Below are 22,051 nucleotides of genomic sequence, written 5' to 3'. Positions count from 1 at the left end.
TGATGATGATGGTCTCAACAGGAAGTGGGAATGTATGATAGTTCGGATCAGGCGAGCAGACTCTTATTGTGGAGGGTGCATGTGTCTGTTGCAGCGTTGCGCTGCGGAGTCATCAGGGGTCGATGCGGAAGGACAGCAGCTTCTCTGAGTGCATGTTGTTGAGCGTCCGCAAGTCGGGCAGCCGCAGCAGCAGCTTGGTGAAGCGTGGAGAATCCATGACGGGCGGCTTGCCGGCGCCGGCCGTGTTGTTGACCAGACAGCGAAGTGCCCGGATCAGGTTCTCCTGCAGATGCTCAACGGACGGCAGGTTCTCGATGCCAGACCGATCTGTGAAGGAATGATGACAGTGAGGTCACTGATATCAGTTACCTAGCAACCAGAGCCCATAATTTAGCAACCAGCAAAAGAGGAGAAGGCTACTTGTTAGCTTTAGACAAGCTAACATCCTAGAGACTACTAACCCTGATTTATCCAATGATAACGCTGGCCTATCCAGGGTTAATGCTAGCATATCCAAAGCTAATGCTAGCATATCCAAGGCCTATGTTAAACTACCAAATGCTAAAGTTAACCTATTCCATGATAAAGCAAACCAATCTATTGCTAACCCTAGTCTATCCAATGTTACCGCTAGCCCATTCAAGGCTAATGATGGCATATCCATTGCTAAAGCTAACCTAACCAATGTTATTCTTAACCTAGCTTATATGTGCTAACATTCAGCAGAGGAAAAAGGCTATCCAGTAGTTGGCCATCAGCTTCGGCATGCTAGTCTCCAAAGCTAACACTAGCTCATAGCTTGTAGCCTCTTTGTCATTAGCCAGTGCTGGCAGCTCCACTTACCGGCCAGGATGAAAAATGGCAGCCAATCAAAGGAAGTAGCCACTGCTGGATGCGCAGCAATGTTTGTCTAGTTTGTTTAGGGTTATGGTCACTGAATGTGAGACTTTCAAACCTAAGGATGCTTTACCAACTGTATGCATTGGCAGCACCATACTGTGGGCTTTTTCATTGCAAATCAAAGTAGTGCAGAAGGAGGACGGCTATTAGCTCATTGGGAGATACCTGGCGGTCCAGGAGGCGACCCGGCATGTTGACGCTTACCTGCGGACACCAGCACCACGGCGGTGAACAGTCCCAGCTCTTCGGCGCTCAGCGCCAGCGAAGCTAGCTTCTGGCTGAAGTCAAACATGGCTGCCAGCAGCTCATTCATCCCCATCGCATGGAGCTCCTCCAAAGAGTAGGTGGTGCCAGAGACAAACGTCACCGTCTGTTCCTTCATGTTGAACAGTGACGAGAAGCGCACCATCAGCACCTGGAGCGAGAAGAAACAAACGCTTCTATATTTTATCTAGAAAAACAAGAACATAAAGTATATATATAAATGTTCTCTCAATGTTAAATAATTATTAGGAATCTATCTACTAAATGACAGAAGCTAAACTCTCTTGGTTAATAAGTCAAATATGGATTTGGTCAACAGCAGCTAACTTTTTTTTAAAGAAAATTTGACAGCTAATGGAAATCAGCTAATATTATGTTAAGATTGATGTGACGTCTATGTAGGCTAACAGGTTAGCTAACATAATTTTTCATCTAATCAGTTTTTGCTGTACTAATGTAGTAACTAGCATTTAACATTAGCTAGCAGTTAATTTATGTTACATTTAAAAATATGATTTTTGTTGTGTAATAACGTATTGATGAACAGGATCTCTTTAGAGCACAAACAGGTCAGGCTAACCTTAGCTAACAAACGTCGTTTTTGTTAGGCTAACATAGCCTAAAAATCAGAAGATAGAAGTATAAACTTATAAATTCTTAAATCATGACCCTGATGTCTGTAATGACATCATGGTTTACCTCGAAGGTGCCTGCTTTCAGCAGGGTGACCTGGTCGTTCTGGGTCAGACCGTTGAATCCTGGGATATGCTTGGCAAACTCCACCACTTCCCTGACGGCGGGCGTGAACGACAGCGAGAAGTCCTCCCAGATCTCCTGGGGCGTCTTTAAAGGGTCTGCATGGGGCTGCAAGTTCATTGGACAAGCCTGGGAACGATAAGAGCCCATTAAGCTAGCAGCAGTTAGCAGAGGTTAAGCTAGCAGCAGTTAGCAGTGGTTAAGCTAGCAGCAGCACTTATCGATGGGTGTTAGCATCCCGGGTCTTACCAGAACAATCCCAGAGCGACTCTTTGGCGGACAGCTCTGGTGCTGGGTCACATGACTCTGTCCTCCAATCACGGTGCTGGAATGCTGACTCCACCCCTTGTTGCCATGGTAATTGCTTGTGTTGTTGTGACCCTGCTGCAGGAAGCAGTCCATGGTGTTTTTGTGATTATTGTTTTTGCTGAAGCCGTTCCGGTTGGGACAAAGCTCCGCCTCCCCAGGGTGGCGATGGGCGGGGCTAAGCTGCGGCTCGCTCAGCTTGTCATGCGCATACAGGAAGGTTTCACGGTGCGCGCAGGCGATGGCGCTGATGGTGGAGTCGATCCCAGGGCTGGGGGGAGGCGAGGAAGGGGGAGGAAGAGGAGGAGACGGCTGGGGATCGATGGCGCCCTCTGGTGAGGAAGAAGAGGAAGAGGACAGGCTGGCGAGCTGGAAGTCGCTCTGCAGCTGGTCGTTCACCATGTTGTTCATGGAGCTCTGCATCTCCGCCAGCATCCGCTGCTTCTCGCGCTTCGGGATGCGGCCAAAACGCACGGCTGCAGACAGAAGAGGAGGAGGAAGGTGAGAGCAGGAAGGGGCGGAGCCTGGAGACACCCTGGACAGCTCCCCCGGTGGACAGGTGAGGTGTCATAATCTACCAAGTATCTATGACAAATTACAATAACTTATAAATATTTAAACACGTCATCAATTTTAAAAACTGGAAATGAATAGAAAAATAATTGATTAAATATAGAATGAATTATATATTTCATGGTTTAATCAATTATTTCAGAGAAGCAAAGAAGGAATAATTTGTCTTGACTTGTTGAAGCAGCCAATCAGACGTCAGGATTTCCCCTAGTCCCGCCCACTGAGTTTAATGGCTGAAGTTAACAGTTTAAATTAATTCACGATTCAGAAAAGAAACATGAAATTATTCATTCATGAAATAATTATATGGAGTTTTTAAAAGGGAATCAGATCATTTAATTGCGACACAGTTGATTCTATATTTAATGATGTTTCACTCAATAACTGTCATGTTTTTGAGGGAAACGCCGTGGCGGGTCGGTGTGACGGCGCGGCGGCGGACTCACCGTCCCGGCTCATGCCCACAGAGAGGCACTTCTTGAAGCGGCACTGCTGGCAGCGGTTCCTGTTGGTCCTCATGATGCTGCAGCTCTCGCTCTTCACACACTTCTTGTACTGGATGTTCTGCTGGATGCTGCGCCGAAAGAAGCCTTTGCATCCCTCGCAGGCGTGAACGCCATAGTGGAAGCCGGACGCCACGTCTCCGCAGACCTTGCAGAGCAGCACCATGCCGTTCAGCTCTGAAACAAACCGGACCGTCAGGAAGCGCAGACAGCTCTGCTCTCCAGAGAGCCGCCACATGGTTTGCTACCCTGCCAAACATCAGCAGCCTGATTCCACTGGTCAACATTGTCTGGGGTTTTTCAGTTGTTTTATTGTCATTCTGATGAGCTGAATCCAAAAATCACATTGGTTTTACTCAATCAGGTCAACTTTCTGAGCTATGGCTGCAACATGAGCATCAAAGAGCATTTTCACATGTGGATCAGTTTCCTGAGGACCAATGAGTGAAGAGCAGGAGGAGAGACTCCACCAGGACCAACAGAGACGTCAGTTTACATGTAATTAACCTTATCAGTGTTTATTAATCCAAGTTTCTAACATTGTTGTAAAACTGTTTTTTCTCCTAAAACTTGTTGTGGACGAGAAATTTTTAAGGAACCAATTATTCACAAAAATCAATTCAGTCAGAAGATCAGATTAGAATAAAAACCTGACTGAGAAACATGGATGCAAAGTCCAAATTCAGTTGGAAAAAACATAAAGAGCTTCCAAAAAATATTTGTAGTAACCCAGAGTTATTTAGCCTGAAAGAAAATTGAGGTTGATTTTTCAAACTTATTTTTTCTAAATGTTATTCATTCATTTCTAAATGTCACAGTTCCAAACTAAATATTTAGTTAGCAAGTTAAGTTTTTAGCTTCAGAGTAAATGTTTTGTTTCTAATGAAACATTTAGCTAGCAAGCTAACTGTTCCAATATTTAGCTTGTTAAATATTAACAAGCTAAATATTTAGTCAGTAAGCAAAATATTTACCTGCAAAATAAATATTTTGTTCCAAACTAAACATTTAGTCAGCAAACTAGATATTTAGCGCCAAACAGTTTGTAAATGAAATGACTAAATTGTTTGTAAACTATATATTTAGTTTGAAAATGTGACATTTATAAATGAATGAAAATAAGCCTACATTTTTTTCAGGATTAATAAACCAAATTATTGCTGCTGATGTTTAACTGCCTCACAGGAAACAGGAAACGGATCCATCTTCGCCACTTACTGGTCAAACTGGCCACGGACTTGCTGGGCGACGCTCTGTGAGGGCCAGTGGTGTCAGCGGCGTCGTCCCGCCCCTGTGGAGAGCCGCCCGCCGAGGAGGAGGAGGAGGAGGAGGAGGAGGAGGAACCGTCGCTGCTGAGGAAGGATGGCAGCGAGGAAGAGGAGGAGGCGAAGCCGGCGTCTGAGTTCTCGCTGTCCATGGAGTCCGGGCTGGCCCCGCAGTCCGGGCTGCCCCGGGATGGGGAGCCTCCGCAGGAGCCCACGTAGGAGATGACGCCCCCTGCTGGAGGACAGAGGCCTGCAGGTGAGCCTGTTTCCATGGCAACTTCCTAAAGTATTCACACCCTGGACCAAACACAAACTTCAAAATGTTTTCAGGAAACATTTTTGAACAAATCAAATCTGAAAAGTGCAGCATGTGAATGAATCCAGCCCTCTTTATTCTGATGCCGCTAAATAAAATCTAGAGCGCCACCGTCTGTTACCCTGTGAGGAAAGAAATGAGGAGAGAAAAAAGGAAGAAAGATGGAAGGATGGGTTGTTTCTAGCAGCCTGAGCTTCAGGCAGCAGAAACAGGAAGTAGTGATGCAGACATGCTGCAGGCGGCTGCATGTTGACATGTCAGAGCCTCATGGGAACCGTTCTGCTGTCTCAATGACTGCTTCATCATCACCACACGCAGCTTAGCATCGTTTACCGCCTGAGGCTGTCCTCATGGTTTCACTCTACATGCGTGTTAAAGATGGCCGAAGCGTGATGGCAGAGCGAGCTCCAGGCTGACAGAGATTTCACCGAGACACCGTCAACTTAGCCTGTCACTTAGCATCCTATTGGGTTAGCTTAGCATCCCTCTGGGTTAGATTACCATTACTCTGGGATAGTTTAGCATCCCTGTAGGGTAGCTTAGCATCCCTCTGGGTTAGATTACCATTACTCTGGGATAGTTTAGCATCCCTGTAGGGTAGCTTAGCATCCCTCCGGGTTAGATTACCATTACTCTGGGATAGTTTAGCATCCCTGTAGGGTAGCTTAGCATCCCTCCGGGTTAGCTTAGCATTACTCTGGGTTAGATTAGCTTCTGTTTTGGTTAGCTTAGCATTACTCTGGGATAGTTTAGCATCCCTGTAGGGTAGCTTATCATCCCTGTGACATAATAAAGCATTACTTTGGGGCAGCTTAGCATCTCTGTAGGTTAAATTGGAATCAGAGCATCCATCTGTGGTAACCCAGCATCCCTCTGGGTTAGCTTTCCATTGCTCTGTGGTAATTTAGCAACCTAGCATGCATCTATTGTAGTTTAGCATATCTGTGGAGTAACTTAGCATCCACGCTCACATATATGATAGTTCAGTATCCCTGCAGGATAGCTTAGCATGTCTATGGTACTTTAGAATTCTTCTGTGGTAATTTTGCATCCTTCTGGGTTAGCTTAGCATTTGCTTGGAAGGTTATTTTCTTTTTTGTTGTTTTTAATCCCTCTGAATCTTTTGCCTCTGGATTTCATTTTGGCCCCCTTCTGGGTGTTTCCTGCATTTCTGGGTGTTTTTTGCGTCTCTGTGAGGGAATTTAATGTCTTCGTCTTATTTCAGAGGCTACATGTAAATAAAGACTAGCTATGAAGCGTGAAAACAGCGAGGTTTGATCCCTGCAGTCCGGCCATCGGGGAGCCGTCAGACAGGAAATGAGACCGTAAAGAAGAAAGGAGGTCTGGAGGCGCAGCATCTTCCTCCTCCTCCTCCTCCTCTTTGTGCCAGCAGCGTCACGCCTCCAGGCCACGTGCCTCCTCCACACACAAGGCCCTACAACGAGACTGAGGAAGCCCCGCCCCCAGCCCTCACGTCCCACCACCCATCAGTGTGACGTCACACTGACAGGAAGTCCCGCCCCCTCTCAGCATGTAGCCAGCCGGAGATTTTTCCTGTTTCTCTGCTAGTATTTGGGACGATTCCTGTCTTTCTCTGGTTTGAATATATATTTACATTAGATCACTTTTAACCAAAAACAATAAAAGATTTTAATCCTTATTTAGGAATAAACTTTATACAGTAAGGACAATCTCACAGTGCACCAAGAAAGATATGTTACAGTAAAGACAAAATGTAATAAAGTTACTATCTTCTGTGGACGTTTCTCTGAGGTCACGCTGTGTGTCTCTGATAAACTCTGGTAAATGACCTGGACGTGTTTCACCCTGAAGGTATGTAGCATATTGAATGTCAAACACACCTGTGTGTAACATCAGAACGGCTGCAGCTGTGACTGATCTGACTGGACAGTGGACATACCTGACAACAACTGACCTGCAGAAAAGCACCTGCTCAGGTAACACATGCTGCCCATGAGCAAACACATCACAGAGAACTACAACTCCCAGAATGCTTCACCACCAAACAGCCAATCAGAGAGCAAAACAGGGCTTAATCCTTATGGACAGAAACCTGAAGCACCTTTGACCTGCATCAGTTTAAGATACAGACAGTAACCATGGAGATGGCTCCAGCTGCAGCAGAGACTTATGGGTAACATAGTCAGTGATATGTTAGTTTTCTGAGAAGCTAGACCAGGGTGTCGACTCAAAAGTATTCACAGGAAAAAAATAATACAAAGTCAAACATAAAAAGTCTTTCTTTTTAAATCCAACAAAATGATTATTAATTGTAAATCTAAAACTTGAAAGGGAATGTTGCAGATTTCTGTATTAAAAGAAAAGCATCTACAACAGGATCTGGGTTTCTTTCAAACTGGCTGCTATTTGTAGCCAAACTTAAAACATTCAATGAAAGCTGATTGTGCTTTTCGCAAAGTCTCTGCTTATTGCTTTTTTTGTTTAAAGGTTTTGTTGGCTCTAGTGGCCTTTATTTGAAAGTAGTTTGACAGGAAAGAGGGTTATGAGAGAAGGGGAAGACATGCAGCAAATGTCACCAGGCCGGGAATCAAACCTGCGACCACCGGCATGAGGACCAAGAACTCAATACATGGGTTGTGCTTTTTGCCCCTGCGCCACCACAGCACCTAATGCCTCTCTTTATTGCTAAACTTAACATTTTCCTGTAAGAAAATGATATGAAAATAATGTTAGTCTGACTACAAATAAAATGTCTCCACCTGTGTATCATTTCGGAAATGCAGCTGGAGGCCACACAATCACCCCAAGGGCCCCAGTGGGCCCCGGGCCGCCCCTTGAACACCCTGAGCGAGACTTTTCTGTTTGGACTGAGTCAAATGATTCACGTCATCTCAAAACACCAAGCGAGGCAAACGATCCAAACTTCTGGAATGAATCCTCAGATTTTATTTGTAGTCAGACTAACACAGAGGTCACCAGAGGTCAACGAGCTGGGCTGATCAATCACTGATCAATCTGCTATCAGGAAGCAGAGAGAGAACCAGCTTCCAGTCATGTTTCACACATCTTCACCCAGATTATCCTGGAATTAGCGTTAGCATAATCTGGAGACATCTTCCCAAAATTCCTTCAATGCTTCTGAAATCCGGGAAGCAGGATGAATAAGTGTGTGTGTGTGTGTGTGTGTGTGTGTGTGTGTGTGAGATAATGCTTTCTGCTGCAGGTGAGTCACTGACTGGATATCCTCCTGACTGCAGTCAAGTCTGACAGGATTCAACTTCCGGTCCCGATCAGGACAAAACTCCAGCGTCCGGGCACTTACCAGCACGTCTCACCTGTTCTGTTTGCTACCTGGTTACTGATCAGCTGAACGCCTGCTGCTCCAGGGGGCGGGGCTACAGCAGGAGGGGAGGGTTGCGCAATGAGCTCAGACCCCGCAGCAGCCAATCAGAAGCCGTGCTGCTCCGTGAAAACAAAGCGCACATGGCTGTCTGCGCCGCTCCATGTGAACACACACACACTCACACGCCAGCACCGTCCACCAGAAACCGAAAGACCTGCAGTCATCCTGACCCACTTCCCGTAAACACGAGCGCATTCACGGTGACGGTCCTCGTGACAGACTGGCCGACATGTGCGCGAGAGGTCCGAAAGAGGGGTCCAAGGCCCGGCTGATGGACACGGCCCCTCTGTGTGGCTAATGTTCCCTAGAGCAGAACCGGACTCCTATTAAAAAATGACTGGACCGGACTCCTGTTAAGTTCTGGCTGTTTTTAGGCGAACTCCCCGCAGCGCAGCCGCAGTGACCTTCTCTGCTCCACTCCGAGCCCCGCACCAGCCATCACGCACGCGCCGACACATCGGCAGCTCAACAATTCCCATTAAACACCGTGCACGCGCGCCGTGCCCGACTCTAACCCCCGTAGACCAGGATCCAGGACCCAGAGACGTTATTTACCTGAGTTATTGTTGTTTGAGTCCATGTCGGTGGTCGTCAAGCCGAGCTGCGGTCCAGTCTCGCACACTTGCCGCCGCGTCAACATGCGGGAGCAGCTAAGGAGCAGGAATCCCGCAGAAAGAGTGCGGTTCTGCCGTTGTTCTGGTTCTGTCTCTGGGGCAGCTGCTGCTCGCGCTTCAAACTGCGCGCAGACCCATCATCATCATCATCATCATCATGTTCCGGGACGCTGCTGCCGCACGCGGCAGAAAACGGGACCACGTGACTAGGGAGCGCCTCGTGCCCCAGTGACACACTTTCCTGCCCCTCCTCCTTGCACGTGGAGCGGAAGCAGACTGTTCCTCTGGGCAGGCAGAGTGGGATTGTGGGAAGTGTAGTTCGTTTCTTATTATTGCAGCGGGTTCTGGTTCTACTGGACCTCCTGGATTTCTCAGATTTTAGCTACAACATATTTTTATTGTAATTAAACAGAATTTGTTCTTTGAATTGTTCATTTTTTGTTTTTACATTTTATAATTTTACTGATTCAGATCATATTTATTTTCCCTTTTGCTTGATATCGTTTTAGTTTGCTGTTCCCATTTAGCGTTAGTAGCTAGAATAGTAACGCTAAATTAGTCTGTAATATGACAGAAACTTTATTTCGGTCATATTACAGAGCCGTATTAAACCCCTTTCATTGTTTCAAATCAATCATGATCAATACAATCTGTCATATTAGACAAAAATTAGTGGAAAAAAGATTTAGTTTCAAAGTGAAACCTGATTTCTACAAAATATTAATCATTAAATAAAAATATTAAACATAAAATAAGTGACCCCATCCAGTCAGTTTTTAGTATAGGTGCCTTGGGCTGCTCATCTGGACACTGCAGTTTTCCTCCATTTTCCCTCTGAGGTTGGTGTGGATCAGCTATGAATAGTTCTGGGCTTTAACTAGGCCACTCCAGAACCTCAAACCATCTCTGTGTAGCTGTAGCCACAGAACACTTCGGGTCATCCTCTCAATGGATAATAAATGTTCTCTGAAGCCACAGTTCTCCTGTTGCTTTCATTTACCTCTGAGCTTTACAAGATTCCAGTGTCTTCTGCTAGATGCAACCCCACAGCATGATACTGCCACCACCACCATGTCTGGACCTTCCACAATGACTCTTAATAAAAACATGTAAATAAATCAATAATGTTTTTTATATTGGTATAAGAAATGTGGGTTTTAGCATAATTTCTGTTGTTTTTAAATTTGCTCTGAACTTCCAGAATTAAATGACATTAAAACAAATAGAGCAGACGTCAATATCCTGCAATGTCTTCGCAAAGGTTTTAGACTTTTCTTTATTTTAATACCTAAAAACAGATACAATTTGTCCATTTAAAATTCGTATAAAATATTCTAATTTGTTTTGTGAGGCTCTAAATGGGGGCAGAAATATCTCTGGGCCGTTGTGTTGTGTTGTTTTGGTGAAATGTAGTATCTAATTCTGACCAGAGGGGGGCGGAAGCGTTCGTCAGCGCTAACATCCGCCGAACCGCCGCCATTATTTCTGCAGTGGAAGAAGGAAGGCGAAAACAGTTGGAACACAGAGAAATTAAGTCAGTTTTGGATCAATTCTGCCATGGAGGTTCCTGGAGCCGACAGCGACTGGAGGAGCCCTCAGTTCCGACAGAAAGTCGTGGCTCAGATGTGAGGAAGTTGCTTCTTTTTCACGGTTTTGCGCTCAGCTAGGCTAGCTTTTGGTTTAGCTAACTGCTAACATTTTGTAAAAACTGCCAATTTAAAAAAAACTCAACACAAAAATCCGTCAGGTGCTAAACTTCTACTGCATTTCAGGTGGTCTTATGGGCATGAAACCGATGTTTAATTCGGCGCAAATAAAACGTCTAAAATCCATTGTTTTGTCTTTTTCTGACCAGATTTTATTGTTGGCATCATTAGCTGTTGAAGATAGTATTATAAACAAGAAGTTTTTACTCCACAACGCAACTGTTTTATATAAATCCTATAGAGATGCCTGTTAAAGTGTTTAAGCAACATTTTAATTTCTCTTTCTCTAAATAAAACCAAAAGTAACTATTAGAATCAGCGGGACATTGTTGGACAGATGATTTCATATTTAATTCAGATTAATGAAGACATGTATAATACTTTAAATTGTGCTTAGGGAGAAGTTTAGAGAGAGCTGCACTGTGTCTGTAGAAAAAGAATAAGACAGAATGCAGAGAGGAGCTGTGGAGTGGCAGAGAAGTCTGTTATGGTGGTGCAGGACAGGTACGAGACTGAGACAGCAGTGAGGTGTGCTGTAGGAATGACCCAGGAGCTCAATGTGGGACTGCATCTTGGCTCTAAGCCTCGTGTTTTATGCTTTCACTAGGCAGGAGGCAGAAATAACATTTTCTGTGTTTTTAATGTTCGCCATTTATACAGTTTTTGGAAAATGTTTATTTGGGATTAATGAATTAATTTGAAGCATCCACATTAAGTTTTAATAAAATGGTCAGATGTATAAAAAACTATTTTCACTTTTTAATTTATTAAACTCTGGTACTTTTGGCTTTCCATGCTTCCTGAATTCTTTGTATTTAATGCCATTTAGACATGACTGCAAGGATAATTTAGAAAGAAAGATGCAAATAATAAAAATGTTTTATGTAACTTAAACAGCAGGGTTAGGCATCCCTAACCCTAACCCTGCATTGTCTCCTCAAAAGGCCCTATTTCTAAAACAATATTCTTGCTGAAAACGTAGTTAAAATCATTAAAACCTTTTATTTTGAAGGGATTTTAACACTAGGACCAAAAAGAGGAGGCGTATTAAGGCACATTTTAAATGGACGGATTGACTTGTTCAGTTTAACAGTAATTAGAAAAACATGCAGCATGAAAAATAAACATTAAATTTTTAAACATAACCACATCTGAAGCATAAATAAAATGAAAAAACTTAAAACTATGGAGGTTGGCCTGAGCTGTTAGATTTATGATTGTTAATGTAATTTAAGTTAAATTCTGATAATTGAGGCTGAAAACACTGAAACTATTTAGAGACAAAGATTTATAAAGCAGAGAGGTCTCACTGAGACACAGAAAAAATGAAATAAATTAAAGCGTCTGAAGAAGTTGCATGTTTGAGATATGATGAATGAGAAATGGTCCTCTGTCATTTCTGTGGCTTTTGTTGCGATTATTTTTGTATATTTTGGACAGTTAAAATGAATGTCGATGTTTACTCTGCTGAGTAGTTTGTGTTGGTCTTCCTCAGTGAAGACGCCATGAGGAAGGCCGGCTCTGGAAACACGACACACAAGTCTGGGACGGACATGGAGAACCACGTCTTCATCAAAGCCAAGACCAGAGTGAGTTGTGCCCAGGTGGCTGATGGGAAACGGGTTAGCAGCCGACACTAACAGCAGTGTGTGTGTTTCAGGAGGAGTACCTGTCCCTGGTGGCCCGGCTCATCATCCACTTCAGGGACATCCGTGAGTTCTGCAGCTTCCTGTCTCTCCGGTTGCTAGTTGTGTTTGGGTGAGGCTAACCACCGCTGGGCTTTGTGTTGCAGATAAGAAGGCGCTGGGAGGAGCCGGTGAGTGCAGCTCTGCTCCCTGCTGGGTTCTGGGTGGGGTTCGGCTCCGGCCGGGTTCGTGGGGGTTCTGCTGAGCATGTCGGAGCTGCGTAATGTTGTCTGTTGTTTTGCCCTCTGCTAAATCCCATGAATGCCCTGACTAACCTGACAGGGGTAGGCGGGGGCATGGGCATGGGGCCCCGGGCCCCAGGCGCCGCGGTGGGGGGCATGGGGGCCATGGGGCAGATGCAGCTAGGCCAGCATGCCATGGCCGGGGTGCCGGGAAACCCACAAGCCAGTGAGTGTGTTTCCTGCTGCTGTGCTGAGCGTGCCGCTCTCTCTCTCTCCATCTCTCTCTCTCTGTCTCTCTCTCTCCCTCCCTGCTTCGGCATGTTGAGCCGACTCCAGGCTGGCTCCGGCTCCAGAACCGGGTCATTCCTGCCCTCCCTGTTTCTCTGCAGTGGGCGCTCCGGGCCAGATGTCGGTGCAACAGATGGTGCAGCAGCAGTCCATGCAGTTCCAACAGTTCCAGCAGCAGCAGCAGCAGCAGCAGCAGGCGCAGCAGAACGCCGCGCTGCAGCAGCAGCAGCAGCAGTTCCAGCAGCAGCAGCAGCAGCTCCGCGCTCTGCAGCAGCATGCCCAGAACCAGCAGCTGCAGCAGCAGCAGCAACAGCAGCATGTCCAGAACCAGCAGCAGCAGAACCAGGTCTGTCCACAAACTGACCCAGCAGAACCAGCAGCAGGACCGAGTCCAGATACCCTCAGGGTTCTGGAGATGTTCAGATTCCATTTACCTCAGAGCTCTGAGTCCCACCAACGCAGCAGCATTTGAGTTATTAACACATTCCAACATGGTGGCGCCCAAATAGACAAACACTCTTAGGCTGCATTCACACCAATTCTGTTAAGTCCTAACTCCGCTCCGCTTTAGTCAGACTCCGGTCCGCGTTAGTCAGACTCCGCTCCGCTTTAGTCAGACTCCGCTCCGCTTTAGTCAGACTCCGCTCCGCTTTAGTCAGACTCCGCTCCGCGTTAGTTTTAATGATATTAATGAATGAATGAAGCTGTTTGAGTTAATTTCACCCTCAATCTGCAACTCTGCCATCTGCTGGTGGAAGCTGGTTCTTGCAGTGTAAAATGTTTCGCTAAGTTTCTGCTGCTGACGCTTCCAGTGATGTTTGTCAGCAGCTGCTTCCTGTCCTCCAGCTCTCATTTCCTGTCTCCTCAGATGCATCAGACGCGGATGCAGCAGCACCAGCAACTTCAGCAACTGCAGATGCAGCAGCACCAGGCCCAGTCCATCCAGCAGATTGTGCAGCAGCAGCAGGTCCAGGTCCAGCCGGGTCAGATGCCTCCTCACTCCCAGCCCGGACTCGTCCCCCAGTCTCTGCCGGGTCAGATGCCGGCGCAGTCCATCTCCATCAACTCGCTGAACCAACAGCAACTCAAGATGCAGGCCTTCCAGGTGGGTTTGGACTGGTGCAACAGAGCCCAGCAGAACCGCACCAGGCTGAAGCTGGACCAACCCCACCACCTCCACATCAAACTAAATCAGTGTTAAATTTTGGCTTTTGCCACTTTCATTTTAGAGATATTAGTAAAAAGTTTCCAGGGGTCATCAGAGGTTTATTAACGTCTTCAAAATGAAAGCAGCTCAAACGTTGATGCTAAGTTAGTTAGCTTTGGAGGTGGTGGGGGTCCAGCTCCCCACCCTAACCCTCACATACTCTGCTCTGCCTGCAGCAGGCTCGTGCCACGCTGCCGCTGCAGCAGGCCCAGCAGGCCGCAGCGCACGCGCAGCTCAACGCCGCTGCAGCTGCCGCCGCAGCCGCCGCCGTGCCTGGACAGGTGAGACACCTTGAGGCTGGCCTCCCCATGCCAACGTCATGGCCTTTTATCATGATGAATAAGAATTGTGATTCGTTGTTGTCATGATAAATTCCAAACAAGTTGAGAGTTTAACGTTTTTCTCCTGTTTGTTCAGTGAAGTCGTCAGTAAATTAAAAAATACAGTTACAGCTTAGTGACACAAATCAGGCACCGCTTCATGTGACTGGAGTCCTGAAGAGGAGTGTTTCTGTGGGAATCTTCTTCTGTTAGTGGGGCTGTAGCTGCTGTGACACAAAGTCACACTGTTACTTAAAGAAGAAGAAGAAATAAATATTGTCACTTTTATTGTTGCAAAAGTTTATTGCTATGATAGCGTAGCGTCAGGCTAACGTTAAGCTAACCTCTGCAGATGGTCCGGCCCCCGATGCAGAATCTGCCCCGCCCCCCTCGGCCACCTCTGAATGCCACCATCCCTCCTCCAAGCAGCACGGCAGGGGTCGGAGGTCAGATGATGACCACACAGGTGTGTTCTCCCGCTCTGAGTCGTCCAGGTAACAGGAGCGCAGGCTGAGCTGTCCTTCTACCTCTCCTCAGGTGCCACAGCATCCCATGATGTCATCACCCTCACCTGGGCAGGGGGGCCCCCCTCAAATGCTGCCTCCCCCCCAGCCGTCCCCGCAGCCCCCCTCCTCCCAGCCCAACTCGGCCAGGTAAGACAGCTCCCCGGAGGCCACACCCCTTCCCTCTGCCTGTTAACCACTTCCTGTTTCCTGTCTGCAGCTCCGGCCCCACGCCGTCTCCGGGCGGCTTCCAGCCCAGCCCCTCCCCTCAGCCGTCGCCGAGCCCGGTCACCGCCAGAACCCCCCAGCAGAACCATGGGGTGGCTTCGCCCGGGCCCCTCAACACGCCAGGTAACAGTCACACAGCGGGTGGAATGCAATGCCAGAGGAGCTGCGATTAAACAGTGATGGCGGCCATGTTGTGAGTGGCTTTCTTCCTCCAGACTGGAACCAGAGATTGCTGATGTTGTTGTGTCAGCACAAGCCTTTGCTCTTTAAAATTATTTTAAATGGTAAAAAAAATTATGTCTCAACAAATATATCATCTTTCTTTCCTTAAATGTGTTTAACAGGAAAGGCTCTTAAGGTGAGCCTCATTTCTCACATCCACAACTAAAAATACTTTAATGTTAAAAAACATCTGTTAAATTTAATAGGTTAGTTGTAACCAGGTTTCAAGCTGAGTAGTTTCATTTTCTAAAATTAACTTGCCTCTCATAATATGGCTGACAATTCCATTCTGTGTGTAGGTGAATAAGACTGACAGTGGCAGGTCTGCAGCGCCCCCTGTGGCCCTGCTTGGTATTGCGTGCTAAAAATATGGATCCATTCTGACTGAACATCCTAATCCAGGGTTTCCCCCAGTGTATTATTATAGGCCTGGCGGCCGCCATGCTTTATTAGCACCACCGCCAGGCTAAGCCTTTCTTGTTTATGTTTTTAGGAAATAAACATAAACACCGGCCATCATCTCTGTGTAGTGCAGCAGATTTAACTCATCATGCAGGGCCGGTCCAAGGCTGGATGAGGCCTGGAGCAGAATCTGATTTAGGGGCCCCTTTTGTTGCTAATAACATCAACACCTCTAACAGCTTCTGTGTTTGATTTAATCTGAGAGAGAGGGGGAGGAGTTTAATTGGCCAACCTAAAAAGCAACCAGTTATAATCCAGTTTATTAATTTGTATTTGTGAACAAACAGCTCAAACTTAAAGATTAAACTCACAGCATCAGATTGTTGCTATGGTAACAAAAGAATCTAACTATGGATATTGTTCTTTGATCTTCTACAAAGTAAACTTACCAGCTCCTTAAACTCTTACATTTAAATGTTAATTTAAAATCTTTTAATTTATGTATGATGAAATTGAATCAAATTTAGCAGCATTGATCATCTCAATAAACAAATGTTACATTCATGTATCTGTGGTCTGTGTTAAAATATTAGCATTTATGGGGCCCCTGAAGTCCTGGGGGCCCGATGGAGCCGCTGACTTAATTTGAATTAAACAGAAGTGCAAATAATTGACATTGATTTTAATTGTATATTTTGATTTGTTGTTTTTAAGACTAGCTGTGGGTTTAAGTCGTGTTTCACTGGCGATGTTTTCCCGTGTAATTACTGAGTGATATTTTAAAATTTCCTGTCACCTTAACATCTTTTAATACAAAAACATGGCGGACTGCCAGTGGACCGTTGGTGGTTGGTGGACCGCCGGTAGACCGTTAGTGGTGGGTGGACCGTTGGTGGACTCCTGGCTGACCGTTGGCGGACTGCTGGTGGACCGTTGGTGGACCGCTGGCGGACTGCTGGTGGACCGTTGGTGGACCGCTGGCGGACTGCTGGTGGACCGCCTCGGCACCCCGACCACTGGGCTTAGCAAGTTTTCTGGGGGAAACCCTGCTAATCCATTTTCAGACTTTCAGTTGGTATTTATTCACATAACCACTGGTTCTGAACTGGTTCTCAACCAGTTCAGAACCAGTTAGTGGGAATGTGATAAATCTGTAGGAGGCGCCACTGAGGCCAACAACCTCCAGTTCACAGAACAGGACTTGAGGCCCATATAGACACAGAACTGTTGCATGGTTTAGTGAAAGTGAAACCAGAACCGTCAGTAGGCTCTGTCATGTGACTCCAGCTGGCTCCTCCCCCTCCGCACCTGTGCTCAGGTAACCCCGGGTCGGCCATGAGTCCGGCTGGAGCCACGTCTCTGGAGGAGCAGCAGTACATGGAGAAGCTCAAGCAGCTGTCCAAATACATCGAGCCGCTTCGCCGGATGATCAACAAGATCGACAAGAACGAAGGTGAGCGGCTGACCTTTGACCTCTCTTTGCAGATGATTAGTTCCCCTCTGAGGAAATCCATCAGCAAGGCAATATTTATGACATGAAACGTTTATTTAAAATTGGAATATTATTTAATCTTCAATTCCTTTTGTATTTAATTTATTTACTTGTTCTGTTTTTATCTTAATAAAATATTTATTGTCTTTGCAAAATCTTTTTATTGTAATTATAATTTTTGATGTTTTTTTTTATTTATGTATTAAAACCTGGTTTCCATGGAAACGGATCATTTCTAAAAAACTCATTTATAAAAAACATTTTTAAATCTGAAAACAATAAAATCTTACTCAGACATTTTAAAAATATTAAAATCTCCTGGAGACGAAAGTTAAAATCAGTCTCTTAATTTGAGGTTTCTAGGTTTTAAATATTTTAAAGGTAAATTTCTGAACCAGGAAGCTGTCGGAGGTTCGGTCCACATTTATTGATGAGCATTTATTACATGAAATTGTACAAAGACAGGAAGTTGATGTTTGTGTTGTTGTGCTGCCAGACAGGAAGAAAGATCTGAGCAAGATGAAGAGTCTGCTGAACATCCTGACTGATCCAACCATCAGGTACCGGTACCGCCTGCAGAACTTTGACACCAGAACGGCCATTTTGACCTCACTTCACTCAGGCTGCTGAAACTTAAACTCAATACCGATGCCAAGAAAAACATTTTACACCATGGCACAAATTTCTTAATCATTAAGAAAAACTAAGAATAAAACTGTAATCTCCTTAATGAGGACAAACCAGGGAAGAATTCAGCCATTATTTATGAAAATATGTCATTTAAAATCATCACCTCTCTGTTTAGTAAAGCAGTAAGCAAGATGGTAAAAGTGTTCATGTTATGTTAATAACTGCTCAGTATTATTTTCTTCTAAGTTTGCATCTTCCCCCTTTGGGACAATAACAGATATTTCTATTCTAATATCCTTTATGGAAGTTGGTGTCTGTTGTGCAATAATTTTTATTAATTTTATTTCAGATGCGTATCTTTACTGTGTTTCCTGTTGATAAATATTAAGTTTACTACAGAGGGACAAATAAAGGGTCTTTGTACCCTAAAGTAAAATATTTACTGTGTCGATGATTAGCCTGCTTAGCTTAGCTTAGCTTAGCTTAGCTTAGCTTAGCTTAGCTCTGGACAGCTCTTCATGGCTTGGCGTCGTTATGCCAACTGTTTTTGATTTGAAGTCAATATGTTTGACTCGTTATAGAAAATACTTTGCACACAACTGATACTTTCCCACTTTTCTCCTTTATGACTTAGATACCAGGAGTTTTGTGCCGTAGTCGGCGCTGCTGCTCATTATTACTGGCGAATGTAAAACTAAAGGAGCATTTCCGCCACCTACTGGCACGGAGTGTGAACTGGAACATAAAAGGACATGAAAAGGTGTGGAAGGGGAGCAATTTATAGCCTTCAATATAAATTGGCTTCCAGTTTTGAAACGCTAATTTATGAGCGCGGATGTGAACAGAGCGATGGAGAGGGAGCCCCGGCCGACCGCCGCCATCTTTCCCGCCTCGGCGTCCTGCTTTTATCTCACCCGGGAAAATCAAACTACAACAGCACAAAATGGCCAAAATAGATCAAAATGATAATATTTCATTTGTCTGTTGCACTTAAAATTTGAATTATTTATTTTACTGAAATTTTACACAATTTTATTTGATGGCGTCAATAAACCAGGCAGTCAGAGTGAGCGCCATGGCTGGTCTGGAGTTAGACAGGAGCAGCCTGCAGGTGAAGGAGTCTGTCTGGTTCACCTGCAGCTGCTTTGTCCTTCTGGCCTGCAGGTGTCCTCTGAAGACGCTGCAGAAATGCGAAATCGCTTTGGAGAAGCTGAAGAACGACATGGCCGTGGTAAGAAGAGCTCAACTTTCTGCTTCAGCCTTTTCCGCCTCGCTGGAGCTCAAACCCCGACTTGATCCGTTCAACTGTTATTTTAGCATCTTTTTATCACGTCCACATGATGAGGACATAGGGAGGTCCTGTGGTTTTCATTTAATATATGATGACTTTTCAACATAACCTCTTCTTTTGATTATAATAAAATATTCAATATTTATTAATCACATAAAATTTCAGTTTATTCTGACAGTTCTTGTGTTTTTTTCCTTTGGTTATTTTCTAAGAAACTTTCATTTCTTGTCATTACACCAACTTAAGGAGCAAAGAACATTTTTACTGGCAGATTATTAGAAATAACACTGAAATAAATCATTTTAACTTATATTTGAAAAAAAAATTAAGATTAAAAGATTTGTTATTTTAGTTTTGCATGTTTTCCTCATCCTCTCTGCCCTACAGCGCCCCCTTGCGGCCTGTAGAAACACTGCTCCATGTTGTTTGACTGAATATTCACTGAATATTGTTTAGAATCATAAAAATCCTAAAATAAAACGACGTCTGAGTTTCAGCGTTTGCTAAAGCAAAGTTTCTCCTCTCTGGCTCGTCCCATCAGTGTTTCTGTCTTAATGGCGGTTCTCGGTTCTGACAGGATTCCCGTCTGTTTCAGCCGACGCCGCCCCCCCCTCCGGTTCCCACCAAGCAGCAGTATCTGTGCCAGCCGCTGCTGGACGCCGTCATGGCCAACATCCGCTCCCCGGTCTTCAACCACTCCTTGTACCGGACCTTCGCCCCCGCCATGAGCGCCATCCACGAGCCGCCCATCACGTAGGCCCCGCCCCCCGCTCTACGCCGCTTCGCCTCACCCCTTCTGACCCCTTCTCTGTTCCCCAGGGGGCCCAACGTCTGCGGGAGGAAGAGGAAGCACGAGGAAGACGAGCGGCAGACCATCCCCAACATCCTGCAAGGGGAGGTAGCGCGCCTCGACGTCAAGTTCCTGGTCAACCTGGACCCGGCCTTCTGCAGCAACAACGGCACCGTGCACCTCATCTGCAAGCTGGGTGAGACGCTCTGATTGGCTGATGGATCCTCTGATTTAGCTCCAATAATTACTATTATGGATTAGATTCATGTGAGAGAAATGGAGAATTAAATGATAAACTAGGAAGCTGAAAGTCTGCAGCTCAAATCTGAGTTCAGGAAGTAGACATCTACCTGATGATGATGATGATGAGGAGACCTAACAAACCAGCATGTTAACTGGGGAGTTAAAAGCTCTCCGTGCTCAGAATAACCAGCAGCTGCTTGGTTCAGCGAAGGAGTAAGTTTCACTTTCCTCCACATAAATCAGGCTGAACTGCAGAACCGTAGCAGTCAGCGCGATTAGCCTGCAAGATCTTTATTCCGATTTCCGACCTAAAGACATTCCAGTTATGGCGGTCGCTCTGATCCGATCTTCCTGCTGTCAGTTCAGACTGGTCTGAGTCTCTCACGTCGGCTGTGATCAGTAACGATGATATTCAGCATGTTGAATCGTCTCGGCCTGCTGTCGCAGTGCATGTCGTCCCAGAGGACCAAGGAGAGCGCCGCCTGGTGAATGTGACGTTTAGCCGATCGGAAAGTGAAGCAATGGAAACATGGAGGGGAATCCAAAACAACCGCCATGACGCACCAGAAAGTTCAGTGGACGTTGTAAAAAAAAAAAAAAAATCTACAAAATAGCTTCACTGCTTAAAAAAAAAAAAAAAAAAATCTACAAAATAGCTTCACTGCTTTTTTCTTGTCAGCCATGTTTGTTTACTCTGGACTCTCGTTTGATCTCGAGAGATTTTGTGAGATTTCCCATCTGATACTGATATACATAAACCTGTTATAGCAGTTTTATTTCTTATTGTCATGTGTGATCTCTAAGCTTTGAAAAATCAACCAACTATTTCTAAACCAGGCTTCAGCAGCAGGACGTTATTCGATCCATTAGTTCTCTCAACAGTTTGATTCTTAAATAATAGAGATGTTCTCTCCGTCCTTTGGCTCAGGCACTGAGGAAAAGCAATGGAGGACAGTTTAAAGGAAGTGATTTTAGGTTTAATGTGACCAGCTGTAACTCCAAGGCACCGCCCATATAAGGAAGTGCTTCCTGCTGTTTCTTTCACCAGAAATGCTGCAGGATATCAGATTTGATCATTTTCTACCATAATGCGTTAGCTGTAATCGTTAGGTTTTCACCAGCTCCAGTTCTGGTTTTGTCACCTTGTTGCTCTTTTTGTTCCCAGACGATAAAAACCTGCCCAGCGTTCCTCCGCTGCAGCTCAGCGTTCCTGCAGACTACCCGGATCAGAGTCCGCACTGGGCTGACGACGGAGACCAGTACGGTGAGGAAACGGGATTCCAGCGTCCTGATGGGTTTATTTCTCCAGGATTGAATCTGCGGCGCCTCTGAAGCGTCTAAATGTTTCTGCTGTGTCTCAGGTGCCAACGGCTTCCTGCAGACGGTCCACAGGAACATGACGTCCAAACTGCTGCAGCTTCCTGACAAACACTCGGTGACGGAGCTGCTCAACACCTGGGCCCAGAGCGTCCGGCAAGCCTGCCTGTCCGCCGCCTGAAGCCCCGCCCACTGCTTGGAGCTCCGCCCACTCAGCCACCACAGTATCTCACTACATTCAGGTCCGGTTCAAACTTCACCGGATTAAATGAACTGCTGCTCACCTGGTTACCTGGCAATCAATCAGCCGCCAGCCCTGAATGCATCACACTTTAGTTTTTCTGTCAAACGTTTGAAACCCGGCAACAAATAAAGATTTATCTGCTGTTTTTATAAATAAAATCCATTTCATCATGAACTTCAGTGTCACTTCTCTGGTTTGTCTCTCACTAAAGTTTTTACGCCCCATTCAGCTGAGGCCAGAGTTCAAGCAGCTCAGGTTGCTTAAAGGTATCAGTCAGGGCAAGTGTGAGTTAATCAGATTTCTATGAAAGGGTTAATTCATTTCGCTTGTTTGAAACTGATTAGTTTTGAGAAACTTGGAGTTTCTCATTCTTAGTTCTTTACTGATAAATATCAGAGACATTAAAATTAAGTTTGAAT

General features: G+C 45.5%; 2 protein-coding genes and 1 long non-coding RNA gene across 7 annotated transcripts; 2 read left to right on the top strand and 1 right to left on the bottom strand.

The window, feature by feature from the left end:
- Positions 1–6: 6 nt before the first annotated feature.
- On the bottom strand, positions 7–9,276 carry nr1d1 (nuclear receptor subfamily 1, group d, member 1). 2 transcript variants are annotated; one of them, XM_007573856.2, is made up of 7 exons: positions 8,824–9,276; positions 4,521–4,799; positions 3,246–3,479; positions 2,170–2,702; positions 1,864–2,049; positions 1,105–1,315; positions 7–327 (listed from the first exon to the last, which is right to left on the bottom strand). In XM_007573856.2, the coding sequence occupies exons 1-7, from the start codon at positions 8,906–8,908 to the stop codon at positions 113–115; spliced, it is 1,743 nt and encodes a 580-aa protein (XP_007573918.1). In that variant the 5' UTR covers positions 8,909–9,276; the 3' UTR covers positions 7–112. The 2 variants fall into 2 exon arrangements, with proteins under 2 accessions (XP_007573918.1, XP_007573917.1); XM_007573855.2 differs by having other exon boundaries at positions 4,521–4,802; positions 8,824–9,274.
- LOC107833179 (uncharacterized) lies at positions 4,736–6,644 on the top strand. The gene is made up of 2 exons (XR_001658893.1): positions 4,736–4,823; positions 6,109–6,644. It is a non-coding gene; the product is annotated as an uncharacterized LOC107833179 (long non-coding RNA).
- A 1,032-nt stretch (positions 9,277–10,308) lies between the features above and the next one.
- On the top strand, positions 10,309–21,816 carry med15 (mediator complex subunit 15). Of its 4 annotated transcripts, none has more exons than XM_007573853.2 (18): positions 10,309–10,507; positions 12,084–12,177; positions 12,249–12,300; positions 12,381–12,404; positions 12,526–12,681; positions 12,845–13,089; positions 13,612–13,848; positions 14,130–14,231; positions 14,623–14,736; positions 14,808–14,923; positions 14,994–15,124; positions 16,944–17,078; positions 17,614–17,677; positions 18,912–18,978; positions 19,634–19,791; positions 19,858–20,024; positions 21,237–21,335; positions 21,433–21,816. In XM_007573853.2, the coding sequence occupies exons 1-18, from the start codon at positions 10,440–10,442 to the stop codon at positions 21,567–21,569; spliced, it is 2,166 nt and encodes a 721-aa protein (XP_007573915.1). In that variant the 5' UTR covers positions 10,309–10,439; the 3' UTR covers positions 21,570–21,816. The 4 variants fall into 4 exon arrangements, with proteins under 4 accessions (XP_007573915.1, XP_007573916.1, XP_016517160.1 ...); XM_016661675.1 differs by having other exon boundaries at positions 10,311–10,507; positions 12,845–12,939; positions 13,702–13,848; ... (1 more) ...; positions 19,616–19,791; positions 21,433–21,815; XM_007573854.2 differs by lacking the exon at positions 12,526–12,681 and having other exon boundaries at positions 10,310–10,507; positions 14,127–14,231; positions 21,433–21,815.
- Positions 21,817–22,051: the final 235 nt, after the last annotated feature.

The sequence above is a fragment of the Poecilia formosa genome, unplaced genomic scaffold, assembly GCF_000485575.1.
Source record: "Poecilia formosa unplaced genomic scaffold, Poecilia_formosa-5.1.2 Scaffold339, whole genome shotgun sequence".
Classification (NCBI taxonomy): domain Eukaryota; kingdom Metazoa; phylum Chordata; class Actinopteri; order Cyprinodontiformes; family Poeciliidae; genus Poecilia; species Poecilia formosa.
Note: the sequence above shows the minus strand (reverse complement) of the source record. Positions and strands in the feature narration are given on the sequence as shown.

What these genes read in the sequence shown, in the direction of transcription:
- med15 (XM_007573853.2), top strand. Translation starts at nt 10,440, where the DNA reads ATGGAGGTTCCTGGAGCCGACAGCGACTGGAGGAGCCCTCAGTTCCGA. An exon ending in GCCGGGAAACCCACAAGCCA is followed by an intron (nt 12,682 to 12,844) that starts GTGAGTGTGTTT and finishes GTTTCTCTGCAG; the next exon opens with TGGGCGCTCCGGGCCAGATG. An exon ending in TCAAGATGCAGGCCTTCCAG is followed by an intron (nt 13,849 to 14,129) that starts GTGGGTTTGGAC and finishes TGCCTGCAGCAG; the next exon opens with GCTCGTGCCACGCTGCCGCT.
- nr1d1 (XM_007573855.2), bottom strand. Translation starts at nt 8,908, where the DNA reads ATGTTGACGCGGCGGCAAGTGTGCGAGACTGGACCGCAGCTCGGCTTG. An exon ending in TGAAAGCAGGCACCTTCGAG is followed by an intron (nt 1,316 to 1,863) that starts GTAAACCATGAT and finishes TTCTCGCTCCAG; the next exon opens with GTGCTGATGGTGCGCTTCTC. An exon ending in CGTGGTGCTGGTGTCCGCAG is followed by an intron (nt 328 to 1,104) that starts GTAAGCGTCAAC and finishes ATTCCTTCACAG; the next exon opens with ATCGGTCTGGCATCGAGAAC.